The sequence below is a fragment of the Acinonyx jubatus genome, chromosome A1 (genome assembly GCF_027475565.1).
Source record: "Acinonyx jubatus isolate Ajub_Pintada_27869175 chromosome A1, VMU_Ajub_asm_v1.0, whole genome shotgun sequence".
Lineage (NCBI taxonomy): Eukaryota > Metazoa > Chordata > Mammalia > Carnivora > Felidae > Acinonyx > Acinonyx jubatus.
The window spans coordinates 235,291,321-235,312,381 of NC_069380.1; the positions used below are offsets into that span (position 1 = coordinate 235,291,321).

General features: G+C 62.9%; 1 protein-coding gene across 1 annotated transcript in view; it reads left to right on the plus strand.

The window, feature by feature from the left end:
* Positions 1-19,159, plus strand: part of SLC6A3 (solute carrier family 6 member 3) — a 41,071-nt gene extending 21,912 nt beyond the window's left edge. The window contains exons 8-16 of the mRNA XM_027073028.2: positions 3,377-3,480; positions 4,663-4,787; positions 6,993-7,105; positions 8,282-8,410; positions 9,082-9,181; positions 11,783-11,883; positions 13,076-13,243; positions 14,408-14,479; positions 17,923-19,159. Coding sequence (XP_026928829.1) covers positions 3,377-3,480; positions 4,663-4,787; positions 6,993-7,105; positions 8,282-8,410; positions 9,082-9,181; positions 11,783-11,883; positions 13,076-13,243; positions 14,408-14,479; positions 17,923-17,946 — 936 coding nt within the window. The 3' untranslated portion in view covers positions 17,947-19,159. The remainder of the gene's footprint in view (positions 1-3,376; positions 3,481-4,662; positions 4,788-6,992; positions 7,106-8,281; positions 8,411-9,081; positions 9,182-11,782; positions 11,884-13,075; positions 13,244-14,407; positions 14,480-17,922) is intronic.
* Positions 19,160-21,061: the final 1,902 nt, after the last annotated feature.

The window sequence follows — 21,061 nt, forward strand, 5'->3', positions numbered from 1 at the left end:
GGAAAGCGGGAGAGCATCCTCATGGTGGAAGGCCGATGGGCAGACACGGTGTTCTTGCAGGAGGAGGAGGCTGTGGGTGTCAGAGGCCAGTGGCGGGAGGAGGAAGAATTCGAAGAAAATAACGTGAGAACAACGTAAAGAGGCTAGTACTTCTGGCAGGAAAACCGGGCAGTGCACAGGAAGAAGCCAGACTGGTGCTGCAGAAAGACGCTCACGTGTGAGGCAGAGAAGAGGAAATGGCAGACGTGAGAGGTTGCCGAAGATCAGGTAGATGATAGATGATAGATGGAAGGTAGAGTTAATAGATAAATGGATGATGGATAGATGCATCGATGGATAGGTAGATAGGTCTGTAGGTAGGGAGATAGATGATGGATGGATGGATGGATGATGGATGGATAGATAGGTGGGCAGGTAGATAGATGATGGATGGATGAATAGATGAATTGATGGATGTTTATAGAATTAGGTAGGTAGATAGATGCATATATAGATGATGGGTGGATGGATGGATAGATAGGTAGGTAGGTAGGTAGATGGATAGATGATGGGTGGATGGATGGATGGAGAAGTAGATAGATAGGTAGATGGATAGATGGATGATGGTTGGATAGGTAGATAGATGGATAGGTGGGTGATGGATGGATGATGGATTGATGGATGGAGAAGTACGTAGGTAGGTAGATAGATGGATAGATGAAGGGTGGATGGATGGATGGATAGATAGGTAGATGGATGATGGATGGAGAAGTAGATAGGTAGGTATGTAGATAGATGGATAGATGATAGATGGATGGATTGGATTGGATAGATGGATGGGTAGGTAGATAGGTAGGTGGATAGATAAAGGATGGATGGATGGATGGATGGATGGATGGATTGGATAGATGGATGATGGATGGATAGGTAGGTAGATAGATGGATAGATGGATGATGGATGGATGGATGGATGATAGGTAGACAGATGATGGATGGATGAATAGATGGATTGATGGATGGATAGATAGGTGATGGATTGATGGAGAGATAGGTAATAGATGGATGATAGACGTTTGGATAGATAGATGATGGTAAAACAGGTGATAGATGGTGGGTAGTTGCTAGGATGACGAGTGGATGGGTAGACAGTTCGGTGACCAATTGACGGACACAGAGGATGGGCGATGGATAGATGATGACTACCTTGGACCAGTCAGCGTGACCCGTCCTCTCCAACCACTCTGTCAGCTCAGGGCTAGGAAGGGATGTACACCAGGACAGAGCAGGCCCATGGCCCCTGGACTCCGGTGAGCCTGAGGTCCCCAAGAGACAGGTCCCTGCGATCCCGGGTCCGGAGGGCAGAGCCACTCCTGTCCTGCTGTGGGGTCCCAGCTTCCCTTTGCGGCAGCTCCTCCAGGCCTCCAGTGGGTGTGGCAGAGATGGGGCCTCACTGGCTTCCTGATGGTGCTGGGGTGTCCTCCCAGGGCTCCTCCGGCCCAGGTGCTGCCGGTATTTCCAACCCTCGACTCGTGGTGGCCACACACAGAGACATCCAGTGACCCGGGCGTCCTTCCCTGGGGCGTGGCAGCGGAGCCGTGCCCCACAGGTGCACCCGGGGACGTGGTTGCCCAGGCTGGCCCAGATCAGGTCACTGGCTCCCTGGCAGGCCTCCTCCCAGGCTTGGCCCCGACCCATCCCCCGGGGCTCGGTCCGAGGGGACCTGCCGGAAGGCACCCTCACTACTCTCGGGAACGTCTGGAGCGGGGCTTACGCACAGGCTCCTGGCAAGCAGACAGGGCAGAGAGAGCGTCTGCCCCGTCCCTTCCCGTGTCCCTGCCCTGTCCTGACACAGAGGCGGCCCTGCATCCTGAGGTTCCGTTTCCGGACCCCCGTGCGGACAGGGGGCTCCTCCTCAGGGGTCAGCATCCTCAGGTGCATCCAGACCCTCGTTCCTCCATCGGCCGACCTTGGGGCCGCTCCACGGGGTGGGCCAGGTCCAGGCGTGGGCAGAGGAGACCCGTCCTGGGAGAGCTCCCCTTCCAGCAGGAGAGCAGAGGTCAGGAAGTGAAGGAAGGAAGGGCGGTTCCAGGTCAGCCCAGAGTGGCTGCCAGGTGGGTCCCAGGGTGGGTCCCAGCATGGGTCTCGGGCTGGGTCCGGAGCCGGGTCCCACGGGTGGCAAGGAGCAGAGGCCTGGACCGAAGTCCGGGAGGCACATCCTGGTTGGCAAGCCGCACGTGCAGAGGCCGGGTGCACGCTGACCCGGCCAGGGCTAAGCAGGAGGCAGGAGCCCCCGGTGACCTCAGCTCCTGCCTACAGCCGCCTGGCCAGGCCAGCTGACCAGTGACCGGCACACGGGGGCACGGGAGATGGCCGAGCAGGGGTCCCTTGGCCCACTGCCCACTCAGCCACCCTCGGCCTCGTGCTGAGGCCCAGCCTGTAGCACACCGATCGTCAGAGTGATCCCAAGACCCTGAGCATGCCGCCCAGATGACAGGAGCCCTGCTGGTCCTGAGCGTGGGTGGACGGCCGGCCCCCGGCAGCCCTGGAGGCACTGCCTGAGGGTCCCGCCCACACGGGCCACCACGGGCCACAGGGTCTTGTAGACAGGGGCCCCGGAACGAGCCAGCCCCTTCAGACGGCAGCTGTGGCCTCGACTCTGCGGGGTGGTTCCCCCAGGGAGGGGGCCAGCTGCTTTCCACCCCCAGCCAAGGCCGTGCGGGAGCGAGGCGGTGCCCACCTCCCCGAGAAGCTCCCGTGTCACCTGGACGCAAACGCTCCTGTTGGACTTCAGATACCGTATCGGTCCAGTCATCGGCCACACGCCTTGTACACGTGCGTGCCGCCCCGGTGTCATCCGTGCTGGGCCGAGCAAGCACACACCAGTGTCTGAGTTGCAGTCAGGCCTCCTGGGCCCGTCCACGTGGGTCGCTAAGTGTATACCGCGTGCCACAGGAGAGACGTAAAGCCGTGTCAGCGGGCACAGGTCCAATCGAGGCACCAACATCCGTAGCATTAATAAATGAGTGACGGGTCTGGCCGCGTGGATGACCTCCTGACATTCCGGGGGAAGCTGCAAACAAGGCCCTAAGACACGGCCCCTTTGCGTGCTGGGCTCTCGGGCCAGCCACACGGCAGGGTTATTCCCGGAGACGGCACTTGCCGCCGATCATGTGGTCGCTGCGATTTGCTGTTGGTAACAATGTCGTGTTTAAGTTCAGCCCTGTTCCACGGCCCCCGGTGGCGGTCTTTCGCATGGTTGCCTGTGACAGCCACCTCTCCTGAGCCCCTCTTGCCCCTCTCTCTCCCCTCTGCCCTCCTGAGCGCGCCCCCTGCACCCCTGCCCCTCCCTCCCCAGTGCCCTCCTGAGCGCGCCCTCTCTCCCCTCTGCCCTGCGCAGGTCTGGATAGATGCCGCCACCCAGGTGTGCTTCTCGCTGGGCGTTGGCTTCGGGGTGCTGATCGCCTTCTCCAGCTACAATAAGTTCACCAACAACTGCTACAGGTGAGAGCCGAGTGCCTGGCCCTGCCCCAGAGCCTTCCAGCTCCCAGCTTTGGAGAGAACGTGTCCCCACACGAAGGGAGGGCGTTTGCTGTTTGCAGAGCCTCTGAGCCAGAATGGCTTTTTAAGTGGGAACTGAAAGGCAGAAGTTACAGGCAAAATGTTGATTTTCCCTGTAAAGAAGGTACAGAGAACACACAAAGTGGCTCTTCACGCCCCCAGGAGGAAGCCCCTCCCACTCCCCCCTGAGGATCCCCCTCCTCCAGCCCCAGGTGCCCCTCCCCGCAGTGCCCAGGCTCAGGCCTCCCCCGAGACTCCCCCCCCATGATGAAGCGCCCATGTGTCTTCCCACCGGTCCCGCACCGAGGGAGCAGAGGCCCCAGACCCAGTGCAGGGCACCCAGGGAAGGCCCGGTGAGCTGCAGCCACATGCTGGACCCCAAATGGTTGCAGAAACCAAAGCAAGTTCATCTGGGACCTGCTTTCTTTGATCCTTATGGGGTCGTGTTTGTTTTCTTCGCGTCACGGGGACACAAACTGCAGTGAAAATACAGTGTGCACGGCCAAGTGGCCGCACACGAGGGAGGACAGCCTCTGCCCAAGCCCACCTGGTCCTCACCCGGGTCCGGGCACCGTGCAGCCGCCCCTCCTCCACTGTGGCGCCCGATGGGCTGCCCCTGCCCTGCTGTCCTCCAGCCCTCTCAGTCCCCAGCCTTCAGAGCGGGGCCCCCGGGCCGGCGGTACGGGCACCCCCGCACTGGGAACCAACAGAAGTACAGCATCTGGGCCCCGCCAGACCCTCCCCTCAGAACCTGCATTTTACCAAGGTCTCCCCGAGGCATCTAGGAGCCCTGCTGGACATGGCTGGGGACACCCTGGGCTGTCTGTTCTGCACCCCCGGAGTCCCAGCATTGAAGGTGGGCACTGTCTCACCTTCGGTGCCGGGACACGGACGGTTGGTCACCCCGGGGCCCGGCCGGGGCTGCAGCCTGGACACACCCGGAGCCTAGAGCTGCTCAGCCACCGCGAGCACCAGGCTGTCTGCGGTACAGCCCGTGGAGAGGCTGGCCGGGTCCCTCAGGGAAAGCGCCCCTCCAAAGCCACCTGCCCCAGACGCGGTACGTTAAGAACAAGGGCAGGAGATTGTGGCTGCCGCAGCACGTGGCGGGGCTGTCTCGTCCCCCAGAGACGCGGTCATCACCACTTCGGTCAATTCCCTGACGAGCTTCTCCTCCGGCTTCGTGGTCTTCTCCTTCCTGGGGTACATGGCCCAGAAGCACAGCGTGCCCATCGGAGACGTGGCCAAGGACGGTGAGTCCCCCTGGGCCGGCCCGGGGCGCCCCCGGCCCTGCCTGCTCCACGGCCCTGGCCACCCCGCCCGGTCCGCCCAGCGTTTACCCCGCGCAGTGGGAGGGAGAGCCGGGGCCTCACGTGCAGCTCACGGGAGCGTCACGCGTTCCAGAGCGGAGAGCCCGCGGTACTCGGTGAAGCAACGCTCCCGCCGCCCCGCTCCCCCCCCCGCTGCCCGCGAGCTCCCGCCAGAGGCCTCGGAGCTGCAGCGCCAGGGTCTGCCGCCCTGTCCCTGGGGTGGGACCTGGCACACAGCAGCCCCCTGGACTTCGTTTACACTTGGGGGTGGGGTCCCTGAGCTACTCCAAGCCACACAGACGGCAGGGCTGGAGGGAAGCCGGGTGGCTTGGGACAGATTTGGAGGGGTTGTGCATAACGGCCGGAGAGATCCTCAAGTCTCAGACACACAGGGCAATGGAGACGCATGTTCCCAGCCCACGCCCCCGGCCGACCCGCAGACACCAGGTGTGTGAGTGCGGAAGTGGCCACAGGTGGGTGACACGGGGAGCAGGAAGCGTGCCGGGAGGCCGGGCTCAGGTGTGGGGTGCAGACGGGGCCCCCTGGGCATTTGTGGGGGCTGCCCAGTCCTGGCACGCGGGTGCAGAGCCCTGGCATTGGGTCGGTGCGGGACTCCAGGGGCTCCTGAGATCACGACAACCCCTCGCCTGCCCAGGACTGCCTGGCAGGTCAGAGAGGAGGACTCTACCCCTGCGCCTCTGTCCTCACCCCTCGCTCCCTCTGAGAAGGCGCCTCTCCTCCTGGGGGCTGCTCCTCAGGCTCGGGAAAGCCCTGAGTCTCGCTGACTCCTTTCCTCCTGGGTCTTTTCACTCAAGTCAGGGGCAGGGCAGCTGCTCAGGGAGGGGAGGAGGGGAGCAGAGGGCCGCCCCGCCCGTGCCCGCCGCCCGCAGCCATCACCCCGTCTGGTCCTCGCAGCGCTGAGGCCTCAGACTGCCGCCGTGAAAGGAGGAGGCGCGGGTCCGGCCTTCTGGGGCTGGCAGGGAGGTCAGGGGCTGGGCGTGTGCTTCCTAAGTCCACGCTCTTTCCTCCAGGAAAAAAATCCAATAAAGGCAGGAGAAGGGGAACATACTGCAAATAAATACAGAGCGGTGAAATTTACTCACTGCTGCATTTGTGCATTTCTCCTGCTTGCCCTTTTTTATGATTAATAGGAATCGCTTACAGAGCCCCCATTAACCCCTGAGCACAGAGTGAATGTCTTCTGTGCGTTTCCGTGGCCAGCAAAGTAAATGCCATTTAGCTCTAATTCTCGAGAAAACAGGGTGAAATGTTAACTGAGGTTCTGAACCGAAAGGCAGAGGTACTGACACCACGTTCAGTCGGGCTGACCGCCAACTTTCTGGGTCCAAGGCTTAAGGCATTTGGACCTAAGAGCATCTCTAATGAGCCGCCCCTCGCCCCCACGCTGGGGACTGTGCCCCTTCCATGGGAACAGGAAACGCAGGGAAGCCAGGTCCGAGCACGGGGTCCCATGCGGACCCTGGGACACCCTGGCTGTGGCCGCTCTTCCATTTTCCACCACGATCCCTCAGTGCCCCGATCCCGTCAGCCGGGGCCCGCCACGGCCCTGCCGGAGACTGAAGGAAGATTCGGGAAGCTGTAAGTTATGTCCTTACACGCACAGGTGCAGCAGGTGTGCTAGTGCCCGTGAAAATAGCGAATTACCAGTTTCTCATGGGAATGTTTTTACTTTGGGATCATTTGAGACCACACCGCACTCAGTCTGGTTGGGTCCCGCACGGCTCCCATCCCTGCCTCCCTGCCGGCTCGGAGCCCACGGCCTCCACACCCACCCAGGCCGCACCCACGGGGTAAGAGGGCGGGAGTGTGTGTGTCCTGCACCCAAGGCCCCCTCCCGGGGATGTCCCAGAAGGGGATGATCCCCAGGGCTCAGATGTGAGCAGAAACCTGCCCCTTCGAAGCATTCGCTGAGCTGGTGTTTTCTATACTCATTGTGTGGTTTTCAAAGATCAGACACAGGGCGATGCGTTGACACAGAAAACTGTTGACGTGATGCTACGGGTACCATCGCGTGAGCGTGTTCGTGTGTGAGCGTGCGTGTGTGTACGCACATGCATGAGCGTGTGCAAGCTTTTACGTGTGTGGGCACGGGCATGAGTGTGTAGCGAGTGAAGGGTCTGCTTTCAGGGCCCGGGCTGATCTTCATCATCTACCCCGAGGCGCTGGCCACGCTCCCGCTGTCCTCGGCCTGGGCCGTGGTTTTCTTCATCATGCTGCTCACCCTGGGGATCGACAGCGCCGTGAGTGACCCCCCCCCCCCATGCACCAGAGGGGCCCTGCCCGTCACAGCTGGGTGCCCTCGAGGCCCCCTCACAGAGTCTCTGTGCTCACCCCCAGCCCCTGCCTGGCGGGAGGGAGGGACCCCCACGACCGCTGGAGACCCTTCCGGAGGCGGGGGGGGGGGGGGGGGGCTGGGCCAACCCCCCCTTCTTCCGCTCGGGGCCACCAGCCCCGCCCTGTGCCTGAGTCCCACAGACCCTAAGTGCACCCGTGCGGGGCCAGTGGCAGGGGCAGCACAGGGAATGGGGTGAGGACCACCCAGAGCCGGGGCCGGCCCCTCCTACTCCCCGCTTTCCGGGACCCCTGAGCCCCCCGGGAGGGGTGGACGCACCTGCAGGGCAGGGCAGCAATGGCGCCACAGCCAGGCCCCGGCCCACCGAGTATCTTCCCTGTGGCCCCGTGCGTGTGCGCGCATGTGGGTGTGGGTGAGTGCGTGTGCGTGTGCACTAGGGAGGCAGCACGTGGGCCTACAGGACTCCCTCAGGCTCATCTGTCCCCAGTGCCTGCTCGGGACCAACAGCTGAGACCTCGGGGTCCCCATGGCTTCCTGGAAGGTGCAGAGAACCACGAGTCCCTCCCTGTGTGTGGGTCACGGACCCTCGTCCTGGGCCCCGTGTCCCAGCCATCTGGTCAATGCCCGCTGGGTGACCGTGGCCCCGGGCCCCACAGCTGGTGGGGATGAATCCCATGAACAGCACCTCCCGGAGGAACTGGTTTCGACAGAGTAGGGCAAAGAGGGCCACCAAGTAGGAGGACGCTTGGAAGACGCCCCTTCGCGATGGCACACGGAGTCCGGGAGGCTGTCCCAGTGAGCACGGGGCCCGTGGCCACGCCAGGTCTCCCCAGGAACCAACAGGCCGTGCTGTGGGGAGACGTCTGTTTAGAGTAGGCGGACGGGGCTGAGGTTTCGTGGCGGTGCCACGGGCGGTGTCCTGTGAGTGTGTGGCCCACGTTGGCCACTCGGGGGTCACTGCATGGGACGGCGTCCGCCCCCGGGTCCACGTTCCGGTGGCCGAGGGCACTCGCACCCCGGATGCCGTGCGGCCCCCGCTTGTGTGCACACCCGGGTGTGGGTTCGGTGGGCTTTGCGTAGACCGAGGCCCGCCCACAGTGCCGCACCCCTGCTGTTGCTGCAGATGGGCGGCATGGAGTCGGTGATCACCGGGCTCACCGACGAGTTCCAGCTGCTGCACCGGCACCGGGAGCTCTTCACCCTCTCCATCGTCCTGGCGACCTTCTTCCTCTCCCTCTTCTGCGTCACCAACGTAAGTACCGGCTGGCGCTTGGCCTGACCATTCTCATTATTAGCACTTGGAGCCAGACGGGGCTGGTGCCACCAGGCCAGACAGAACCGTGTGTCCGAGAGCCTCCCCCCAGACAAGCCGTGACTGGTAATGACGCGGGTAGTGTGGTCATACTCGGGGCAGTTGTGGTCACACGTGGGGTAGCCCTGGGGCATGTGAAACAGCCTCAGGTTACTGCAGCTCCTGGACGCCCCCCCCCCCCCCACCCGCCGGGGAAAATGCCTGTGGCTGAGTACCTGCCTGTTGGATCTGTGGGGTTGGGGGCTTGGGAGAGGCCTGTCCGTGAGGACGGGAGCTCCCTTCCCACGGAGGCCCTACTGTGTTTGGCATCTGGTTGCTTTTCATCTCTGATTGCACCCAGAGCCCCAGGAGGGGAGGGGAGGGGAGGCGCAGGGAGGGGTGGGGCGGTCCTTCTGGTCTCTGCACAGAAGGCACAATCCGAGAAGCTGTGTGTGGACTGGTTCTCAGTGCCTGCAGCCGGCCTGTGTGGGGAGTAAGAGCGTCTACAGGCCGAATCCGCAGGCCAGGTGTACGTTTCGGAAAAAGCGTTTTTGTGAGCGAGGTTTCCGTGGGCGGGGCGGGGCGTGCCACGCCGGACACCCCAAGCTGAGCGGGCTCTCCCCCTCTTGCAGGGTGGCATCTACGTGTTCACGCTGCTGGACCACTTCGCGGCCGGCACGTCCATCCTCTTTGGAGTGCTCATCGAGGCCATCGGGGTGGCCTGGTTCTACGGTAAGGACGGAGCCTCCGCCGGGGCTGGCTTTGTCCCTGTGCTGCCTCCTTTCCCACAAAGCCGCCTCGGAAAGGGGTGCGTGTGGACTCCCGGAAGCTGAGCGTCGTGGTTCCCGTAGCGTCACCGAGGACGGGAGGCTGGGCAACCATCTGCTGGGCGGGGTCAATGAGGACGGTTCGCCTGGATGGTGCGCACGTGCTTGCCGTGGTCAGAAGCTTTCAGCGTGGCCACCTGATCGTGCCGTGCAGACATCCTAGCTGGCCACTGGCAGAGAAGGGCTTGTGGTGACTTTGGGACGCTAACGGCCGGCGGAGGTGAGGCGACTCACAGAGAAACAGGCCTGTTTCTTCCTGGGGAGCCTGACCAGCGACACAGTTCACCGAGGTGGGAGGTGATCGGAGGCTTCCAAAGTGCCACCGCTGCTCTCGTACCCGGCGTCCCCGCCGACCTGGGTGGCAGACCTCCCCGAGTCAGCCGCCGCCTCCTGAGTCCCAACTACGAGCCCCTTGTGGTTGGGAGCCGCTGCGGGGCAGGCTGCCCCCAGACCCCTCCCGGGCTGCCGAGCTGTGTCCCAGGGCGCCCAGGTGTAGTCGTGACAGCCACGGGCACCCGAGCTGGAGAAGGCCCTACCCTTCCCTGTCCCGGACGGTGGGGCCGTGGCGCTGGCCCCACCCGCCTGGCCAAGCTTCTGAGGGAGTTAGCAGAGAAAGTTCCGTGCAGCAGGCGCACCTGTCCGTGACCCTGTGCGACTGAGCTAAAGGTCTGTGGTGCCACACCAGGTCGGCTTGTGCAGGAGCCCCAGGGCCCCTCGAGGGGCACATCTCTGCCTCGGAGCCACGGACGCTTTGGCCTGAAGAGACACGTGGGCTTTGAGAGCCTTCCTGACAAGTAGCTCCTATTCCAAGAACATTTTTCCTATTCTCTTTTCTACAGAAAAGGGAAACCTCGAACTCTGTGCTTTCATCAGCACCTGGAGTCAATGCTTTATCACTTTAAGTGGCGCTCTCTCCCCCACCCCCCAATTGAGCCTGGCAGTGGAAGAGAAAGCGCCTCAAACCCACCTCCGGTCACGAGCTCAGTGCTGGTGGAGGTGCGAGGGGCGCCGGGGACCGCCAGCTCCCCAAGCCTCAGGAGACGGAGTCCCCGTGGTTTCTCCAAACGGCAACTCACGTCCCCCGATCTAAGTGCACAGCCTGTGTTGCTTGTATGGCTGCGTCGGTGTGCGGGGCTCTCTGCACCAAGCATCCCGAGCCGACAACCAGGGGCCAGGAGGGGCCGAGGGGCCAGCCTTGGCTCTGCCCGTCCCCGTTCCCCTGGTCCGTCCCCGCGTCTGGGGTTCTGATGATGGGGTTGGCGTGTGCGGAGGGAATTCTGAATGGAGGTGTCTTCTTGTGACACTCACGAGACCCACCCTGGGCTCAGCAGACCAGCTGTGGTCGTAGGAGCAGAGGCCAGAGTCGGGGAGGGAGAGGTCACCGTTGAGGTCTAGAGAAGGTGCCAGTTCGTTAGGCTTCCGGCAACAGCTTTCCTTAAACGATAGTGATTGTGGACATAACGCTGGCACACCGTCCAGCCTCGAAAGGAAGGACATCGTGACGCCCGCTGGGGGGCGCCATGCTGAGCGAGACAAGCCAGGTCAGAATGGGCGGGGGAGGGGAGTCAGCGCTTCATGGGGTCAGAGCTTCGGTGTGGGGGGGGGGGAGGTTCTGGATACGATGGTGGTGATGGCTACACAGCAGTGTGAGTTGATGCCTCTGAACTCAACGCTTAAAAATGATTAAAACAATTTTACATCGTGTATTTTACCACGGTTTTTTAAAGGGAAAATAGAACAGTTGAGGCAGAAAGGCAGGGACAGCGTTGGGGCCTCACGTGTCCCTCGGTGATCATGATGGTAGAGGAGCCAACGTCACCCGTGTCACAACAGTGAACGTGCATGGGGACCTTGGCCAGCAAGACCAGGGGGCGGTGTCGAGGGGGTGGGGTGGGGAGGGGAGCACCCCGGCACAGGCCCAGGGGGTGGGAAGCACCCCAGCACAGGCCCAGGGGGTTGGGTGGGGAGCACCCCAGCACAGGTCTGGGGAGGGGGGGTGGGGAGGGGAGCACCCCAGCACAGGCGTAGGGGTGGGTGGGAGTGGGGAGGGGAGCACCCTGGCACAGCCCGGGGGGTGAGGGGTGGGGGGGAGCACCCTAGCACAGGTCCGGGGAGGGGCGTGGGGAGGGGAGCACTCCAGCACAGGCTCAGGGGGTGGAGGGTCGGGAGGGGAGCACCCCAGCACAGGCATGGGGTGGGTGGGAGTGGGGAGGGGAGCACTCAGCACAGGCTCAGGGGGTGGAGGGTCGGGAGGGGAGCACCCCAGCACAGGCCCGGGGGGTGAGAGGTGGGGAGGAGAGCACCCCAGCACAGGCCCAGGGGGGAGGGACGGGGAGGGGAGCACCCAGCACAGGCTCGGGGATGGAGGGGGGTGGAGGGTGGGGAGGGGAGCACCCCAGCACAGGCTCAGGGGGTGGAGGGGGGTGGAGGGTGGGGAGGGGAGCACCCCAGCAGAGGGGCGGGGGGGGGGTGTCCTGACCAGCCTGCTTGGCTCCCTCCGGCCCAGGCGTGCGGCAGTTCAGCGACGACATCCAGCAGATGACCGGGCGGCGGCCCAGCCTGTACTGGAGGCTGTGCTGGAAGTTCGTGAGCCCCTGCTTCCTCCTGGTAAGGGCCCCGCGTGCGCACACGGCTCGGTCCGGGTCCCTCCGGGGCCGCACACGCCTGGGCTTCCCCGATGATGGGAGGCCGGGGTGGGACCTGCACGCTGGCCTTAGCCAGAAGGGCAGCCTGGCCCCAAAAATCCTCTGTGGCCTCCTGACGGCATCCCCCCTGCCCCCGGCCACACTGAGAAGCCTCAGCACTGGGTCCCGTGCGTCTCACCTCTGCCGCGGGGGTGAGGCCAGAGAGGGCCGGTGAATCTGCACCTCGGGGGTGGGGTGCAACACGGGCTCTAATGCCGAGGACGGGAGTGACTCGGGCCCTGTCACGAGCGCCGCCCTCGGGACTCTCCCCGGGCACCACTGGCACGTCTGGGAGCTGCCTGGCTTATGTCATCAGGCCCGGGGCCGCCAGTTTTATTAGCACAGGGCCACACGGGTTCAGTAGGGATCGTCCCCGGCTGCTTCCTCAACAGCAGAGCCCAGCAGTCGCGGACCGAGGCCCGGTCGCCCAGAGCACCTGGACAGGTGACCCTGGGAGGCCATTCGAGGGCAGTCTAGGTCTGAACTGAACTGCTCACCGGGACGAGCATCCTGACCCCTCGGCCCTCCACCCGGCCTGACGGTCCCCAGCTGCATGTCTGCAGCTGCTGGCGGTTCAGACGCGCCATCCTGGGCCAGCCGGTGGCTAGTGAGAGACGGAGACAGAGAGAGATGGAGACAGAGAGGTAGAGACTAAGCCAGAGCCAGAGCCAGAGCCGGAGAGGCAGGGAGACGGGAGGAAGCGGGAGCCTGGCCGCCAGCACGGACAGGGTTTCTCCCCGAGCTGCACCCAGACACCCCGAAGCCGCCGACGGCCCCGGCCAGCACCTGCCTCCAGACCAAGGCAGCGGCGCTCCGAGAGCTGAGGTGGCCGGGGCGCGGTGGGCGGGGGGGGGGGGGGGGGGTCTCCTGGACACGGTGACACGGAGGGCGTGCGCCAGGCACGGCCACCAGGAGTGAGGGGGCGCGCAACCCCCACCCCAGCCCCGCCCTCGCGGAGCGGCACGTGAGTGCCCCCACCCTCTGAGAGGCGCCGTCTGCAGGGCCCGGACCCCAGAGCTGCCTTGCCCGGGAGACCCTCCCCGTGAAACCCTTGCTCCCGGGCCACCTGGTCTGCCGGCTGAGAGCTGCAGCCTGAGCTCTGCCCTCACTTTTAGTTTGTGGTCGTGGTGAGCGTCGTGACCTTCAGGCCCCCGCACTACGGAGCCTACGCCTTCCCCAAGTGGGCCAATGCCCTGGGCTGGGCCATCGCCTCGTCCTCCATGTGTATGGTGCCCGTCTACGCGGCCTACAAGCTCTGCAGTCTGCCCGGCTCCCTGCGGGAGGTGCGTGTCCACACGGGCCCCACCCTGTCCCGCCCCGCCCTGCCCCCGCCGGGAGACCACCCAGCCCAGTGGGCATCCACCCCCCCACCCCCTACCTCCAGGCCTGCTCCTGCTTGTGCACCCCCAGAACTTCTGACCTCCAGGAGGCGTGGAAGGGGCGGGGCCACAATGGAGAAGGCAGGTGCAGGAGGAATCGCGGCTGTCTATGTGCGTGTCCGTGGGTGCGCATGTCTCACGTGCCCTCCTGTGTGCGCACGTGTGTGTACCTGTCTGTGCACTCTCGTGCTCCACAGTGCCTGGTGAAGGTGGGAAGGCAGCGGTCAGGGGCTGGGGCTGGAATCCGAGCCCAGTCTGTGTGGTGGGGGTTGCCCTGGGGCCCCCCCCCCACATCACACACACGCTCCTCCACCTGTAAAGGAGGGGGCGGGGGACCAGCCACCACTTTATCTCCTGGCCCGGGATTCCTGGAAGCAACAAAGGACCCAGGCCTCCTTGGAAGGAACGGCCCGAAAGGTCGCTCCGAGGCCGCTCTGTGCCTGCATCCCACAGTTTCCTGGGGAGAGTGGGCAGCCGAGCCCCGTTGCTACGCCCTGGCCAGTCCGGGGACCCTGCTGGGGCCACACGGCTCCCCCACAGGCTGGAATGAGCAGTCCTGGCCAGTCGGGCCGGGTCTGGGGCAGGCACGGCCCCAGGTCCCTGGGATTCCCCGGGGCCTCTTGGGAGGGAGGGACAGAGGGAGCCCCAGGGTCACCGGAGCCCCAGGCAAAGCAGGCTGGCATGACGCAGGGGGACCCCTCACTGCCTGCGGGGCCCAGCCAGGGGCCCTCTCTCAGCCTGGAGCAGGCAGGGCTGCAGCCCCAAGGGCCAGACTCCGAACACAAACCACAGAACATCTCAGTAGGTGAGGCAGGTGGGCTGTGGCGACCGTGGAGGGTCCCCGGCCCAGAGACTTCCAGGGGGAGTGCGTGCCATTCACTCACCCGGAACCCACAGCCAGCTTGGTGTCGAGACAGAAGAGACAGAAACCTCCCCTTTCACGCGGGCTGGACTCTGCTGCAGGGTCTGGGGAGGCCAGGCCGTCAGCCCCAGCCTCACGGCGTGTCCGAGGGGCCTGTGCACTTCACCGAGCGCACACCTGTGCCCACGCCTCCCCTTCCCTTCTAGAAACTGGCGTACGCCATCACACCCGAGCAGGAGCGCGAGCTGGTGGACAGCGGGGAGGTGCGCCAGTTCAGGGTGAGTGCCCCCCTGCCGTCTCGGGCCTCCCTGAGCCACGAGGCCACGTTCATTCCCTGAGCAAACACTGGGAGCGGGCCATGCGGTGTCGGGCCTGCCCCGAGCACCCCTGTACCGGGCGGGGCAGCAAGGGGGCAGAAAGAGGGAGCAGAGGGGTCGCGCTTGGGGCGCGGGCCCCGGGAGGGGGTCTCCTGCGTGAGGGAGGGGGCTGCCCCACCGGGGACCAGGGAGGGAGATGGTCTGCAACAGCTCAGAGCCTTGCCCGCCCTTGCCCTTGGGGGGCAGGAGGCCAGAGGCCGGGAGGTCTGGAGCCCGACCTGAGGGGGTCACTCAGGCTGCTTCGGGTTGGGGGGGGGGGCTGCAGAGAGGCAGGAGGGCACCCGGGGTGGGAGGAGCCGGGTCCCACGGGGCCTGCGGCAGAACTGGGTCTGTCCCGTCCTTGGATTTCTTCCATTTAACTTTCGCGAGTTTCTCAAGTGAGACCCTGGGCCCTCGGTCTCCAAGCTCTCTTCTTCCCTAACAAAGCGTTCCACCACGTTTAACCTGGTGTTTTCCCGATCGCTTAGTGCTAAGGGTATTTTAACTTTCATTGTGACTTCTCCACCCCGCGAGGTGCCTTCAAGTCCCCAGATGTGTAGGGATGTCTCCTTGATCTGCCTGCGGTCCGTGTGTGAAGCAGTCGCATTCGCTCAGACGTCTGCGACCCGGTTCCCGGAAGCGAGTGCGGGCCTGTGTGCGGCTGAGCCCCTGACCCTTGGCAGACGCTAGCGCATCCTGAGATGAACGTGCCCTCTAGCCGCTGACACGCTCCCCCTTCCGTCCGCCCCGCTAGGCTGTGGTCACTGCAGTCTGTCTTGTACCCGTGCCGCCTTCGCCTTCGGCTTGGCTCGCCCAGAGGACTGGGAGACACTAGAATATCCCACCTGGGGAGCGTACCTGTCCACTTTCCCCCCGTAGCTCCAACAGATTTTTGCTTTATATCCTAAGGCTGCTTCTGAGGTAAAGACACGTTTCGGACGGCCACGTCTCCCCCGGGACTTCACACGTCTTCTCTCCCTTGTGGTGCTTTTGCTGCTAAAGTTCTCTGGGGCTGAGATGAGCGTAGCCGCACCAGGTTTCTCCGGAGTCTCCCGGAAATATCTTGTGTAATCCTTTAAAATTTTTTTAATGTTTATTTTTGAGAGAGAGAGAGAGAGAGCACAAGCAGGGAGGTGCAGAGAGAGAGAAGGAGGCACAGAATGTGAAGCAGGCTCCAGGCTCCGAGCCGTCAGCACAGAGCCCGATGTGGGGCTCGAACCCGCGAACCGTGAGATCATGACCTGAGCCACCCGGGCGCCCTCTTGTGTAACCTTTTCACTTTCAACTTTGCGACGGTCTCAAAATGCAGGCCTCTTTTGCAGACCTGGGGTACACCTGGAATTTTTTGCTCTGACAGAGAGGTTCGTCCATTTACATTTGTTGTGATCATTAATGGATTCAGGCTTGATTCCATGATCTTTTTAACTCTTTGCTGCATTTTTAATGTTTCTTTTTTCCTTTATTACCTTTTTATGGATCGCTTTTTGGAGGATTTGCTTTTTTTTTTTGCCTTTTTCCCCTTTTTTCTGTTTGGAACTTACATACTCATATGCTTTACTTACATAATTATACTTTATTCCTTTAATAGTTACCTTTGAAATCATACGTACGTATCTCACTTTAAATATATAAAGTACCCCCATCGTTAATATTACAAGGACTTATTATGCTATTAGCGTCCAATTTCTGTCTTTTTTTTTAACCCACAGATTAGACACTATTATTATCACAATTATTGCTGTGTTGTATGGAAGTGCTCTCTTGGGTTAACGTGCATGTTGGCTGTTTATTTTTCTTCCCGACTTTTTGGCATATACATCGCCCCTTTGAGGATTCGTTTTCTTGCTTGAAGAAACAGTCCTTCAGACTTGCCTTTAAGGAGGGCGCCTGACACACGTCCCGAGTCTCGTGTGTCTGTGAACTTTATTCTGCCCTTACTCAGGAGACTGCTTCCGTGCACGCACAGTTCTCGGTGGACAGGTGCTGTCCTCTGGCATTCTGAGGCTGCGCTCGGTGGCTCCCTTTGCACAAGACATCGTGCGTGTCCAGGGTCTGTGGACCAGTGGGTGTTGCCGGTTCTGGGAACTTTGCAGCCCACGCCTCCCACCCTTGCCCGTTGCCTCTGTTCCCCTCGGGGCTCCGGTGTGTGACACTCGCCCAGTCCTCCGGGTCTCGGCTCCCTCAAAAGTTCCGTGAACTCTGCGACGCAGGCACGTGGACGTACAGCGCCCTCTTACTCGTGCACACACAGCTCCTCCTGTTAGATTTATTTGTCTAAGTGACAAAGCCACACGGACGCCACGCTGAGAAACACGTGCACCTGCCCGCGCCCCTCCCCCCACCCCTGAAGCAAACACAGTCCCCACCTCTTTGGTCTCTCGCTTGACCTCTGCGCCGTGTGGTCCCCGCACATCGATAGATACTTCTGTGTCCCTGAAAAGCGGACTGGTCTGAAGTGGGGCGTCCCCGTGGAGCTCTAGGGCTCCAGCCCCTTCCACCTGCCTGCCCTACATGGCCCTGCCCAGGCCCCCGGGGACCCCGGCGGGCAGTGTGTGTCCTGGCCAGGACTGCAGACGCGCCCTGCGGGTCCTCCTGGAGGGGGCGGGGAGCCCTGTCCCACCCGCGGTAGACTCAGCGTCTTCCCGCCCCTGGTGCGGCCGCGCCAGGAACGAGCCTGCATGTTCTTGTTTCGAAGCGTTTAAGACATACGGTTCTTGCCATTTAGTGATCGAACGGCTTGTGCTCAAAAATAGGCCGAAGTAACAGCTGCATAATAGCAGGTGGTGACATTTGCCGGAGGACTAAATACCACTCTTGTCGGTCTTGGCCTCCCAGAGCGGTAAGTGGGGCCTGCCCCCGACTCCTCCGGGGTCGAGAAAACACAACGGAAGCGCAGGGTGTGGCCGTCCATGGGGACGGGGCTCAGAGGCCCCACAGAGGCGGCCCCGGGGCGCCCGGGGCATCGCCGATCAGCCAGCCAGCGTTGTCCACCCGGCCGCTGGCGTGACACACGCCCTGGGGGCCCCGCCCCGGCCCCACCACCGCAGCCCTGCTCTCTGGCTGCTCCTCGCCAACGGGTTTGTTTACCTGTTTCTCTGAGGCTCAGCATGTAAGTATTCACGTGTGGTTTATTCACGTACATTTACATTACGTGGAAGGCTGTTTACGCGAGGCGTATTCCTAGAAGCTCATCGTGGGCGTCCGGCCTGTGGCACCCCAGACCAGCGTGCCCGGCTGAGCGTGCTGCGTGGTGGCCGGGCGCTCTGCTGGCGGGTCTCTTGGCCTGAGCAGGGCCCGCAGCCCAGGAGCCGCCTTTACCCAAGTGGCTCCCCGCTTTGCTCCTGAAGAGGCCGTTTCCTTTCTAGCTGCGCCACTGGCTCCTGGTGTAGAGGACGCAGAGGCCAGGGGGCCCCGCCGCGGGAAGCCAGGCTTCGGGAGAGACGGCTGCTCGGAGGGTCCCCCTTCTGCATTCCCGGGACCGCACCACGCAGAGGCTCAGCCCTGACCCCCTGCGCCCCTTCCTTGCCGCCAGGACGGGACTGGCCGTCCGTGCTGTGTCGCTGTGATAACTTGCCGTAGATCTGTGCCGTCCCCGCAGGTAGAAGACGTCCGTCCGTCCGCGTTCCGTGTGTGCCCCGCCAGCTCCCCTCCCCGGCCGCCCTGCAGCGCGGGTCCTGCTGTCGCCCGTGTGTTGAGGAGAAAAGTGGTAATTGTGGATGCCAAGAGCCCAGTGCTTGTAACTTCCTGGGTGTTCCGTTTGGGCTCAAATTAGGAAAGCCCATTGTCCTATTTTGCCTCATTGTGCAGAAGGCACAGCAGGGAAACCGCACAAGGCCACAAACGGGGGCCACCACGTGTCTCCACACCACGCACCCAGTCGCTCGCGGCCCCCCAAGGGCCCCGGCGTGTGCAGCGCAGATGCTCTGTACTTCCTTCTAGCCAAGAGAACTAAAACTCCGGGGAGTCCGAGTGAACCCCAGTCAGCCGTGGCCACCTCACGTGGACCCCCGGCCGTGGGAGAAGGTGTGCTCCTCACGTGTGGAGCGTGTGCCCACCTGGCGGGCCCTGACCACACAGCGTGCCCGTGGCAGGCGGCCTGGAGACCTGGGCCCTGGAGAGGAAGGCCCCCGGGACTTGATTTCTCCCAGGCACACATTGCATCAGTAACAACACCGTTTACGTTAGGGAATGGCTGTTTTAAATCCTTTTTCCCTGTGAATCACAGCCAGTTCTCAGAACGCAGGGTTGGTTTCTGAACATCTGCTTGCCAACGTTCCAGTTGTCGGTTAAGGAATATCAGCCACGCCGGTGCAGACTGTGGCCCGCGTCGCCTGGAGGAAAGCAGCTGCCGGAAGTCAGAACCCTGCCGCGTGGTGGCCCAGCGAGGGGACCCTGGTGCCTGGGGCCGAGGAGCTCCCCGCGCAGGGAAACCAGCTCGTGGACTGTCGGGGGTCGTGGCCAACAGGAACCGGGTCTGCCTCCTTCTGAGGAGCTGAGTACTCTGCATAGATAACGGGTGTCGCATCTGTCTGTCTGTGTCCGTGGTCGGCATCTTGTGTGACGCATCACCAACAATAAATCCGTGTGGGAAAAACCACCGTAGCTCTGTGGCTACCTTTTCTTGGCTGGAGCGAAGGCTTCACCCACCTTGTGCCTGAGGCTCTCGCTCCTGAGTCAGCTCTTCTAACCCAGCTCCTCCCTCACCCACAGGGAGCACAGCTGGGCCTCTGGGGAGCAGGCCTTAACCTGAGCCCCCCGCCCACACCTACAGGTGTCCCTGGTGCCCACTGGCTCAGCCCCACCCTGGCTCGACTCTCCGGAGCCCTCATGCGCTCGTCCGCTCCCCTGCAGGCTCCCCACCTGTCCAGACTCCAGCCCTGCAGTCAGACCACCACACCCCCAACCCAAGCCCTTCTTCTGGAGACAGGACACCAGAGTCCTGTGTGGCTCCCTGCCCTTGGTCCCTGAGAATCTCTCGTCCAGTCTCTGTGGCCAGAGGGGTCCCTCTAGATGCCAGTCAGCTCTGCCCCTCAGCTGGTCCCTCCCGCCAGGCTGTGACCCACCTCCCAGGACACCGGTCACTCCTACAAGGCCCCCAGCCCTGCCCCCAGCTGGCGGATCCCGCAGGCACACCCACATCAGGGCCCTCCTGCCCTGTGACCATGCTTGCCCCAGATCGCCCTCCCCAAAGGACACCTAGCTTCCTTCAGGGACCGTGGGACACGCACAGAGAGTCTTCCCATGTTCCACGGCCCCAGCCACGTGCTGCTGACCCAGGCCTCAACCATCTGGAGCTTCCTGCGCTGCTTCCCCGGGGTCCTGTCTGCTGCATGGCTGCAGCCCACTTTCCCGGGCCCCCAGGTGTCTCCACCTCTGCCAGCCTCTGGATGTCGAGGGTGAAGACGAGCCATCACAACAGACCCCAATGGGACAGAAACCCTGCCCCAAGGGGATGAGCCACGTGGGCCCTAGCGTGGTTATGCCCCCTGCTCCCCAGTCACCAAGGTGCCTCGGGAGCCGGCAAGGTCCGCTCTGACTCAGTGTCCGTGGCCTCCGGCAGCTCAGGCAGGACCCTGGCCTGTTCCGTTCCTGCTGTACCCTCCCCCAGGTGCCGGTGGCCACGGTCCCCCACGGGGAGGCCTCTGGGCGTCACATACCTGGGAGAGCTGTGGGGCCAGAGGTCTTGGGGTGGGAAGGACGTCCAAAACTCCTGGAGGCCAGGTTGTCTGCGTCCCTGGACGCACAGAGACACACACGTACACACACTGTGTGTGCTGCACACGCCACATACGTGAAGTCGCAGACACGTGGGCTGCCCTCTTCGTACATGCCCCCCCACGACACGTGTGCGTGGACACACACACCACGCACGCTGCACACATCACACGTGAGCACGCGTGTGCACGCCCACACGCTCTCACGCCCGGTCTGCAGCAGTCAGCAGAGATCCTCCAGAAAGCCAAGCGTGTGCAGTGCCTTTCCGGACGGTGCCGGGAGCTGCCTTCACAGAGCCACGCCTCCCCAGAGCTGCTGAGAGACCCGGTCTCCACAGCCCTTGGGTTATGACGGGAGTTTTGCTGGTGTCCAGGCCCCAAGTGTCCAGGCTGGGGTCCTGCCTAGGCAGTCCGTGGACAGACAGCCGTGTGCTTCCCAGAGCTGAGCCACGTACAGAGGTGACGAGGGGCTTATCCCTCGAATATATAAAGAACTCCTACAAGTCCATAAAAACGGGACGTTGCTGGTCAGTGGTCAGTGTTGACTCTGAGTCCAGTTCTGACACGCAGGGGTTTTCCCCACGCCGGGCAGTTCTGTGTGACCCCGGCGGGCTGTCTGGAGGTTTGGCTACTCCTGACACCATCCGCCAGATCCCACAGGCTCAGGGCTCGGTCCCGCAAGACGTCCACTTCCGCTCTGGGTGAGTCACAAGTGCGGGCTGTCACCTGCGCTTCTGCCCGAATGGCCGCAAGTCAGAGGTTCCCACAGCCCCCTCTTCAGGTTCAATGC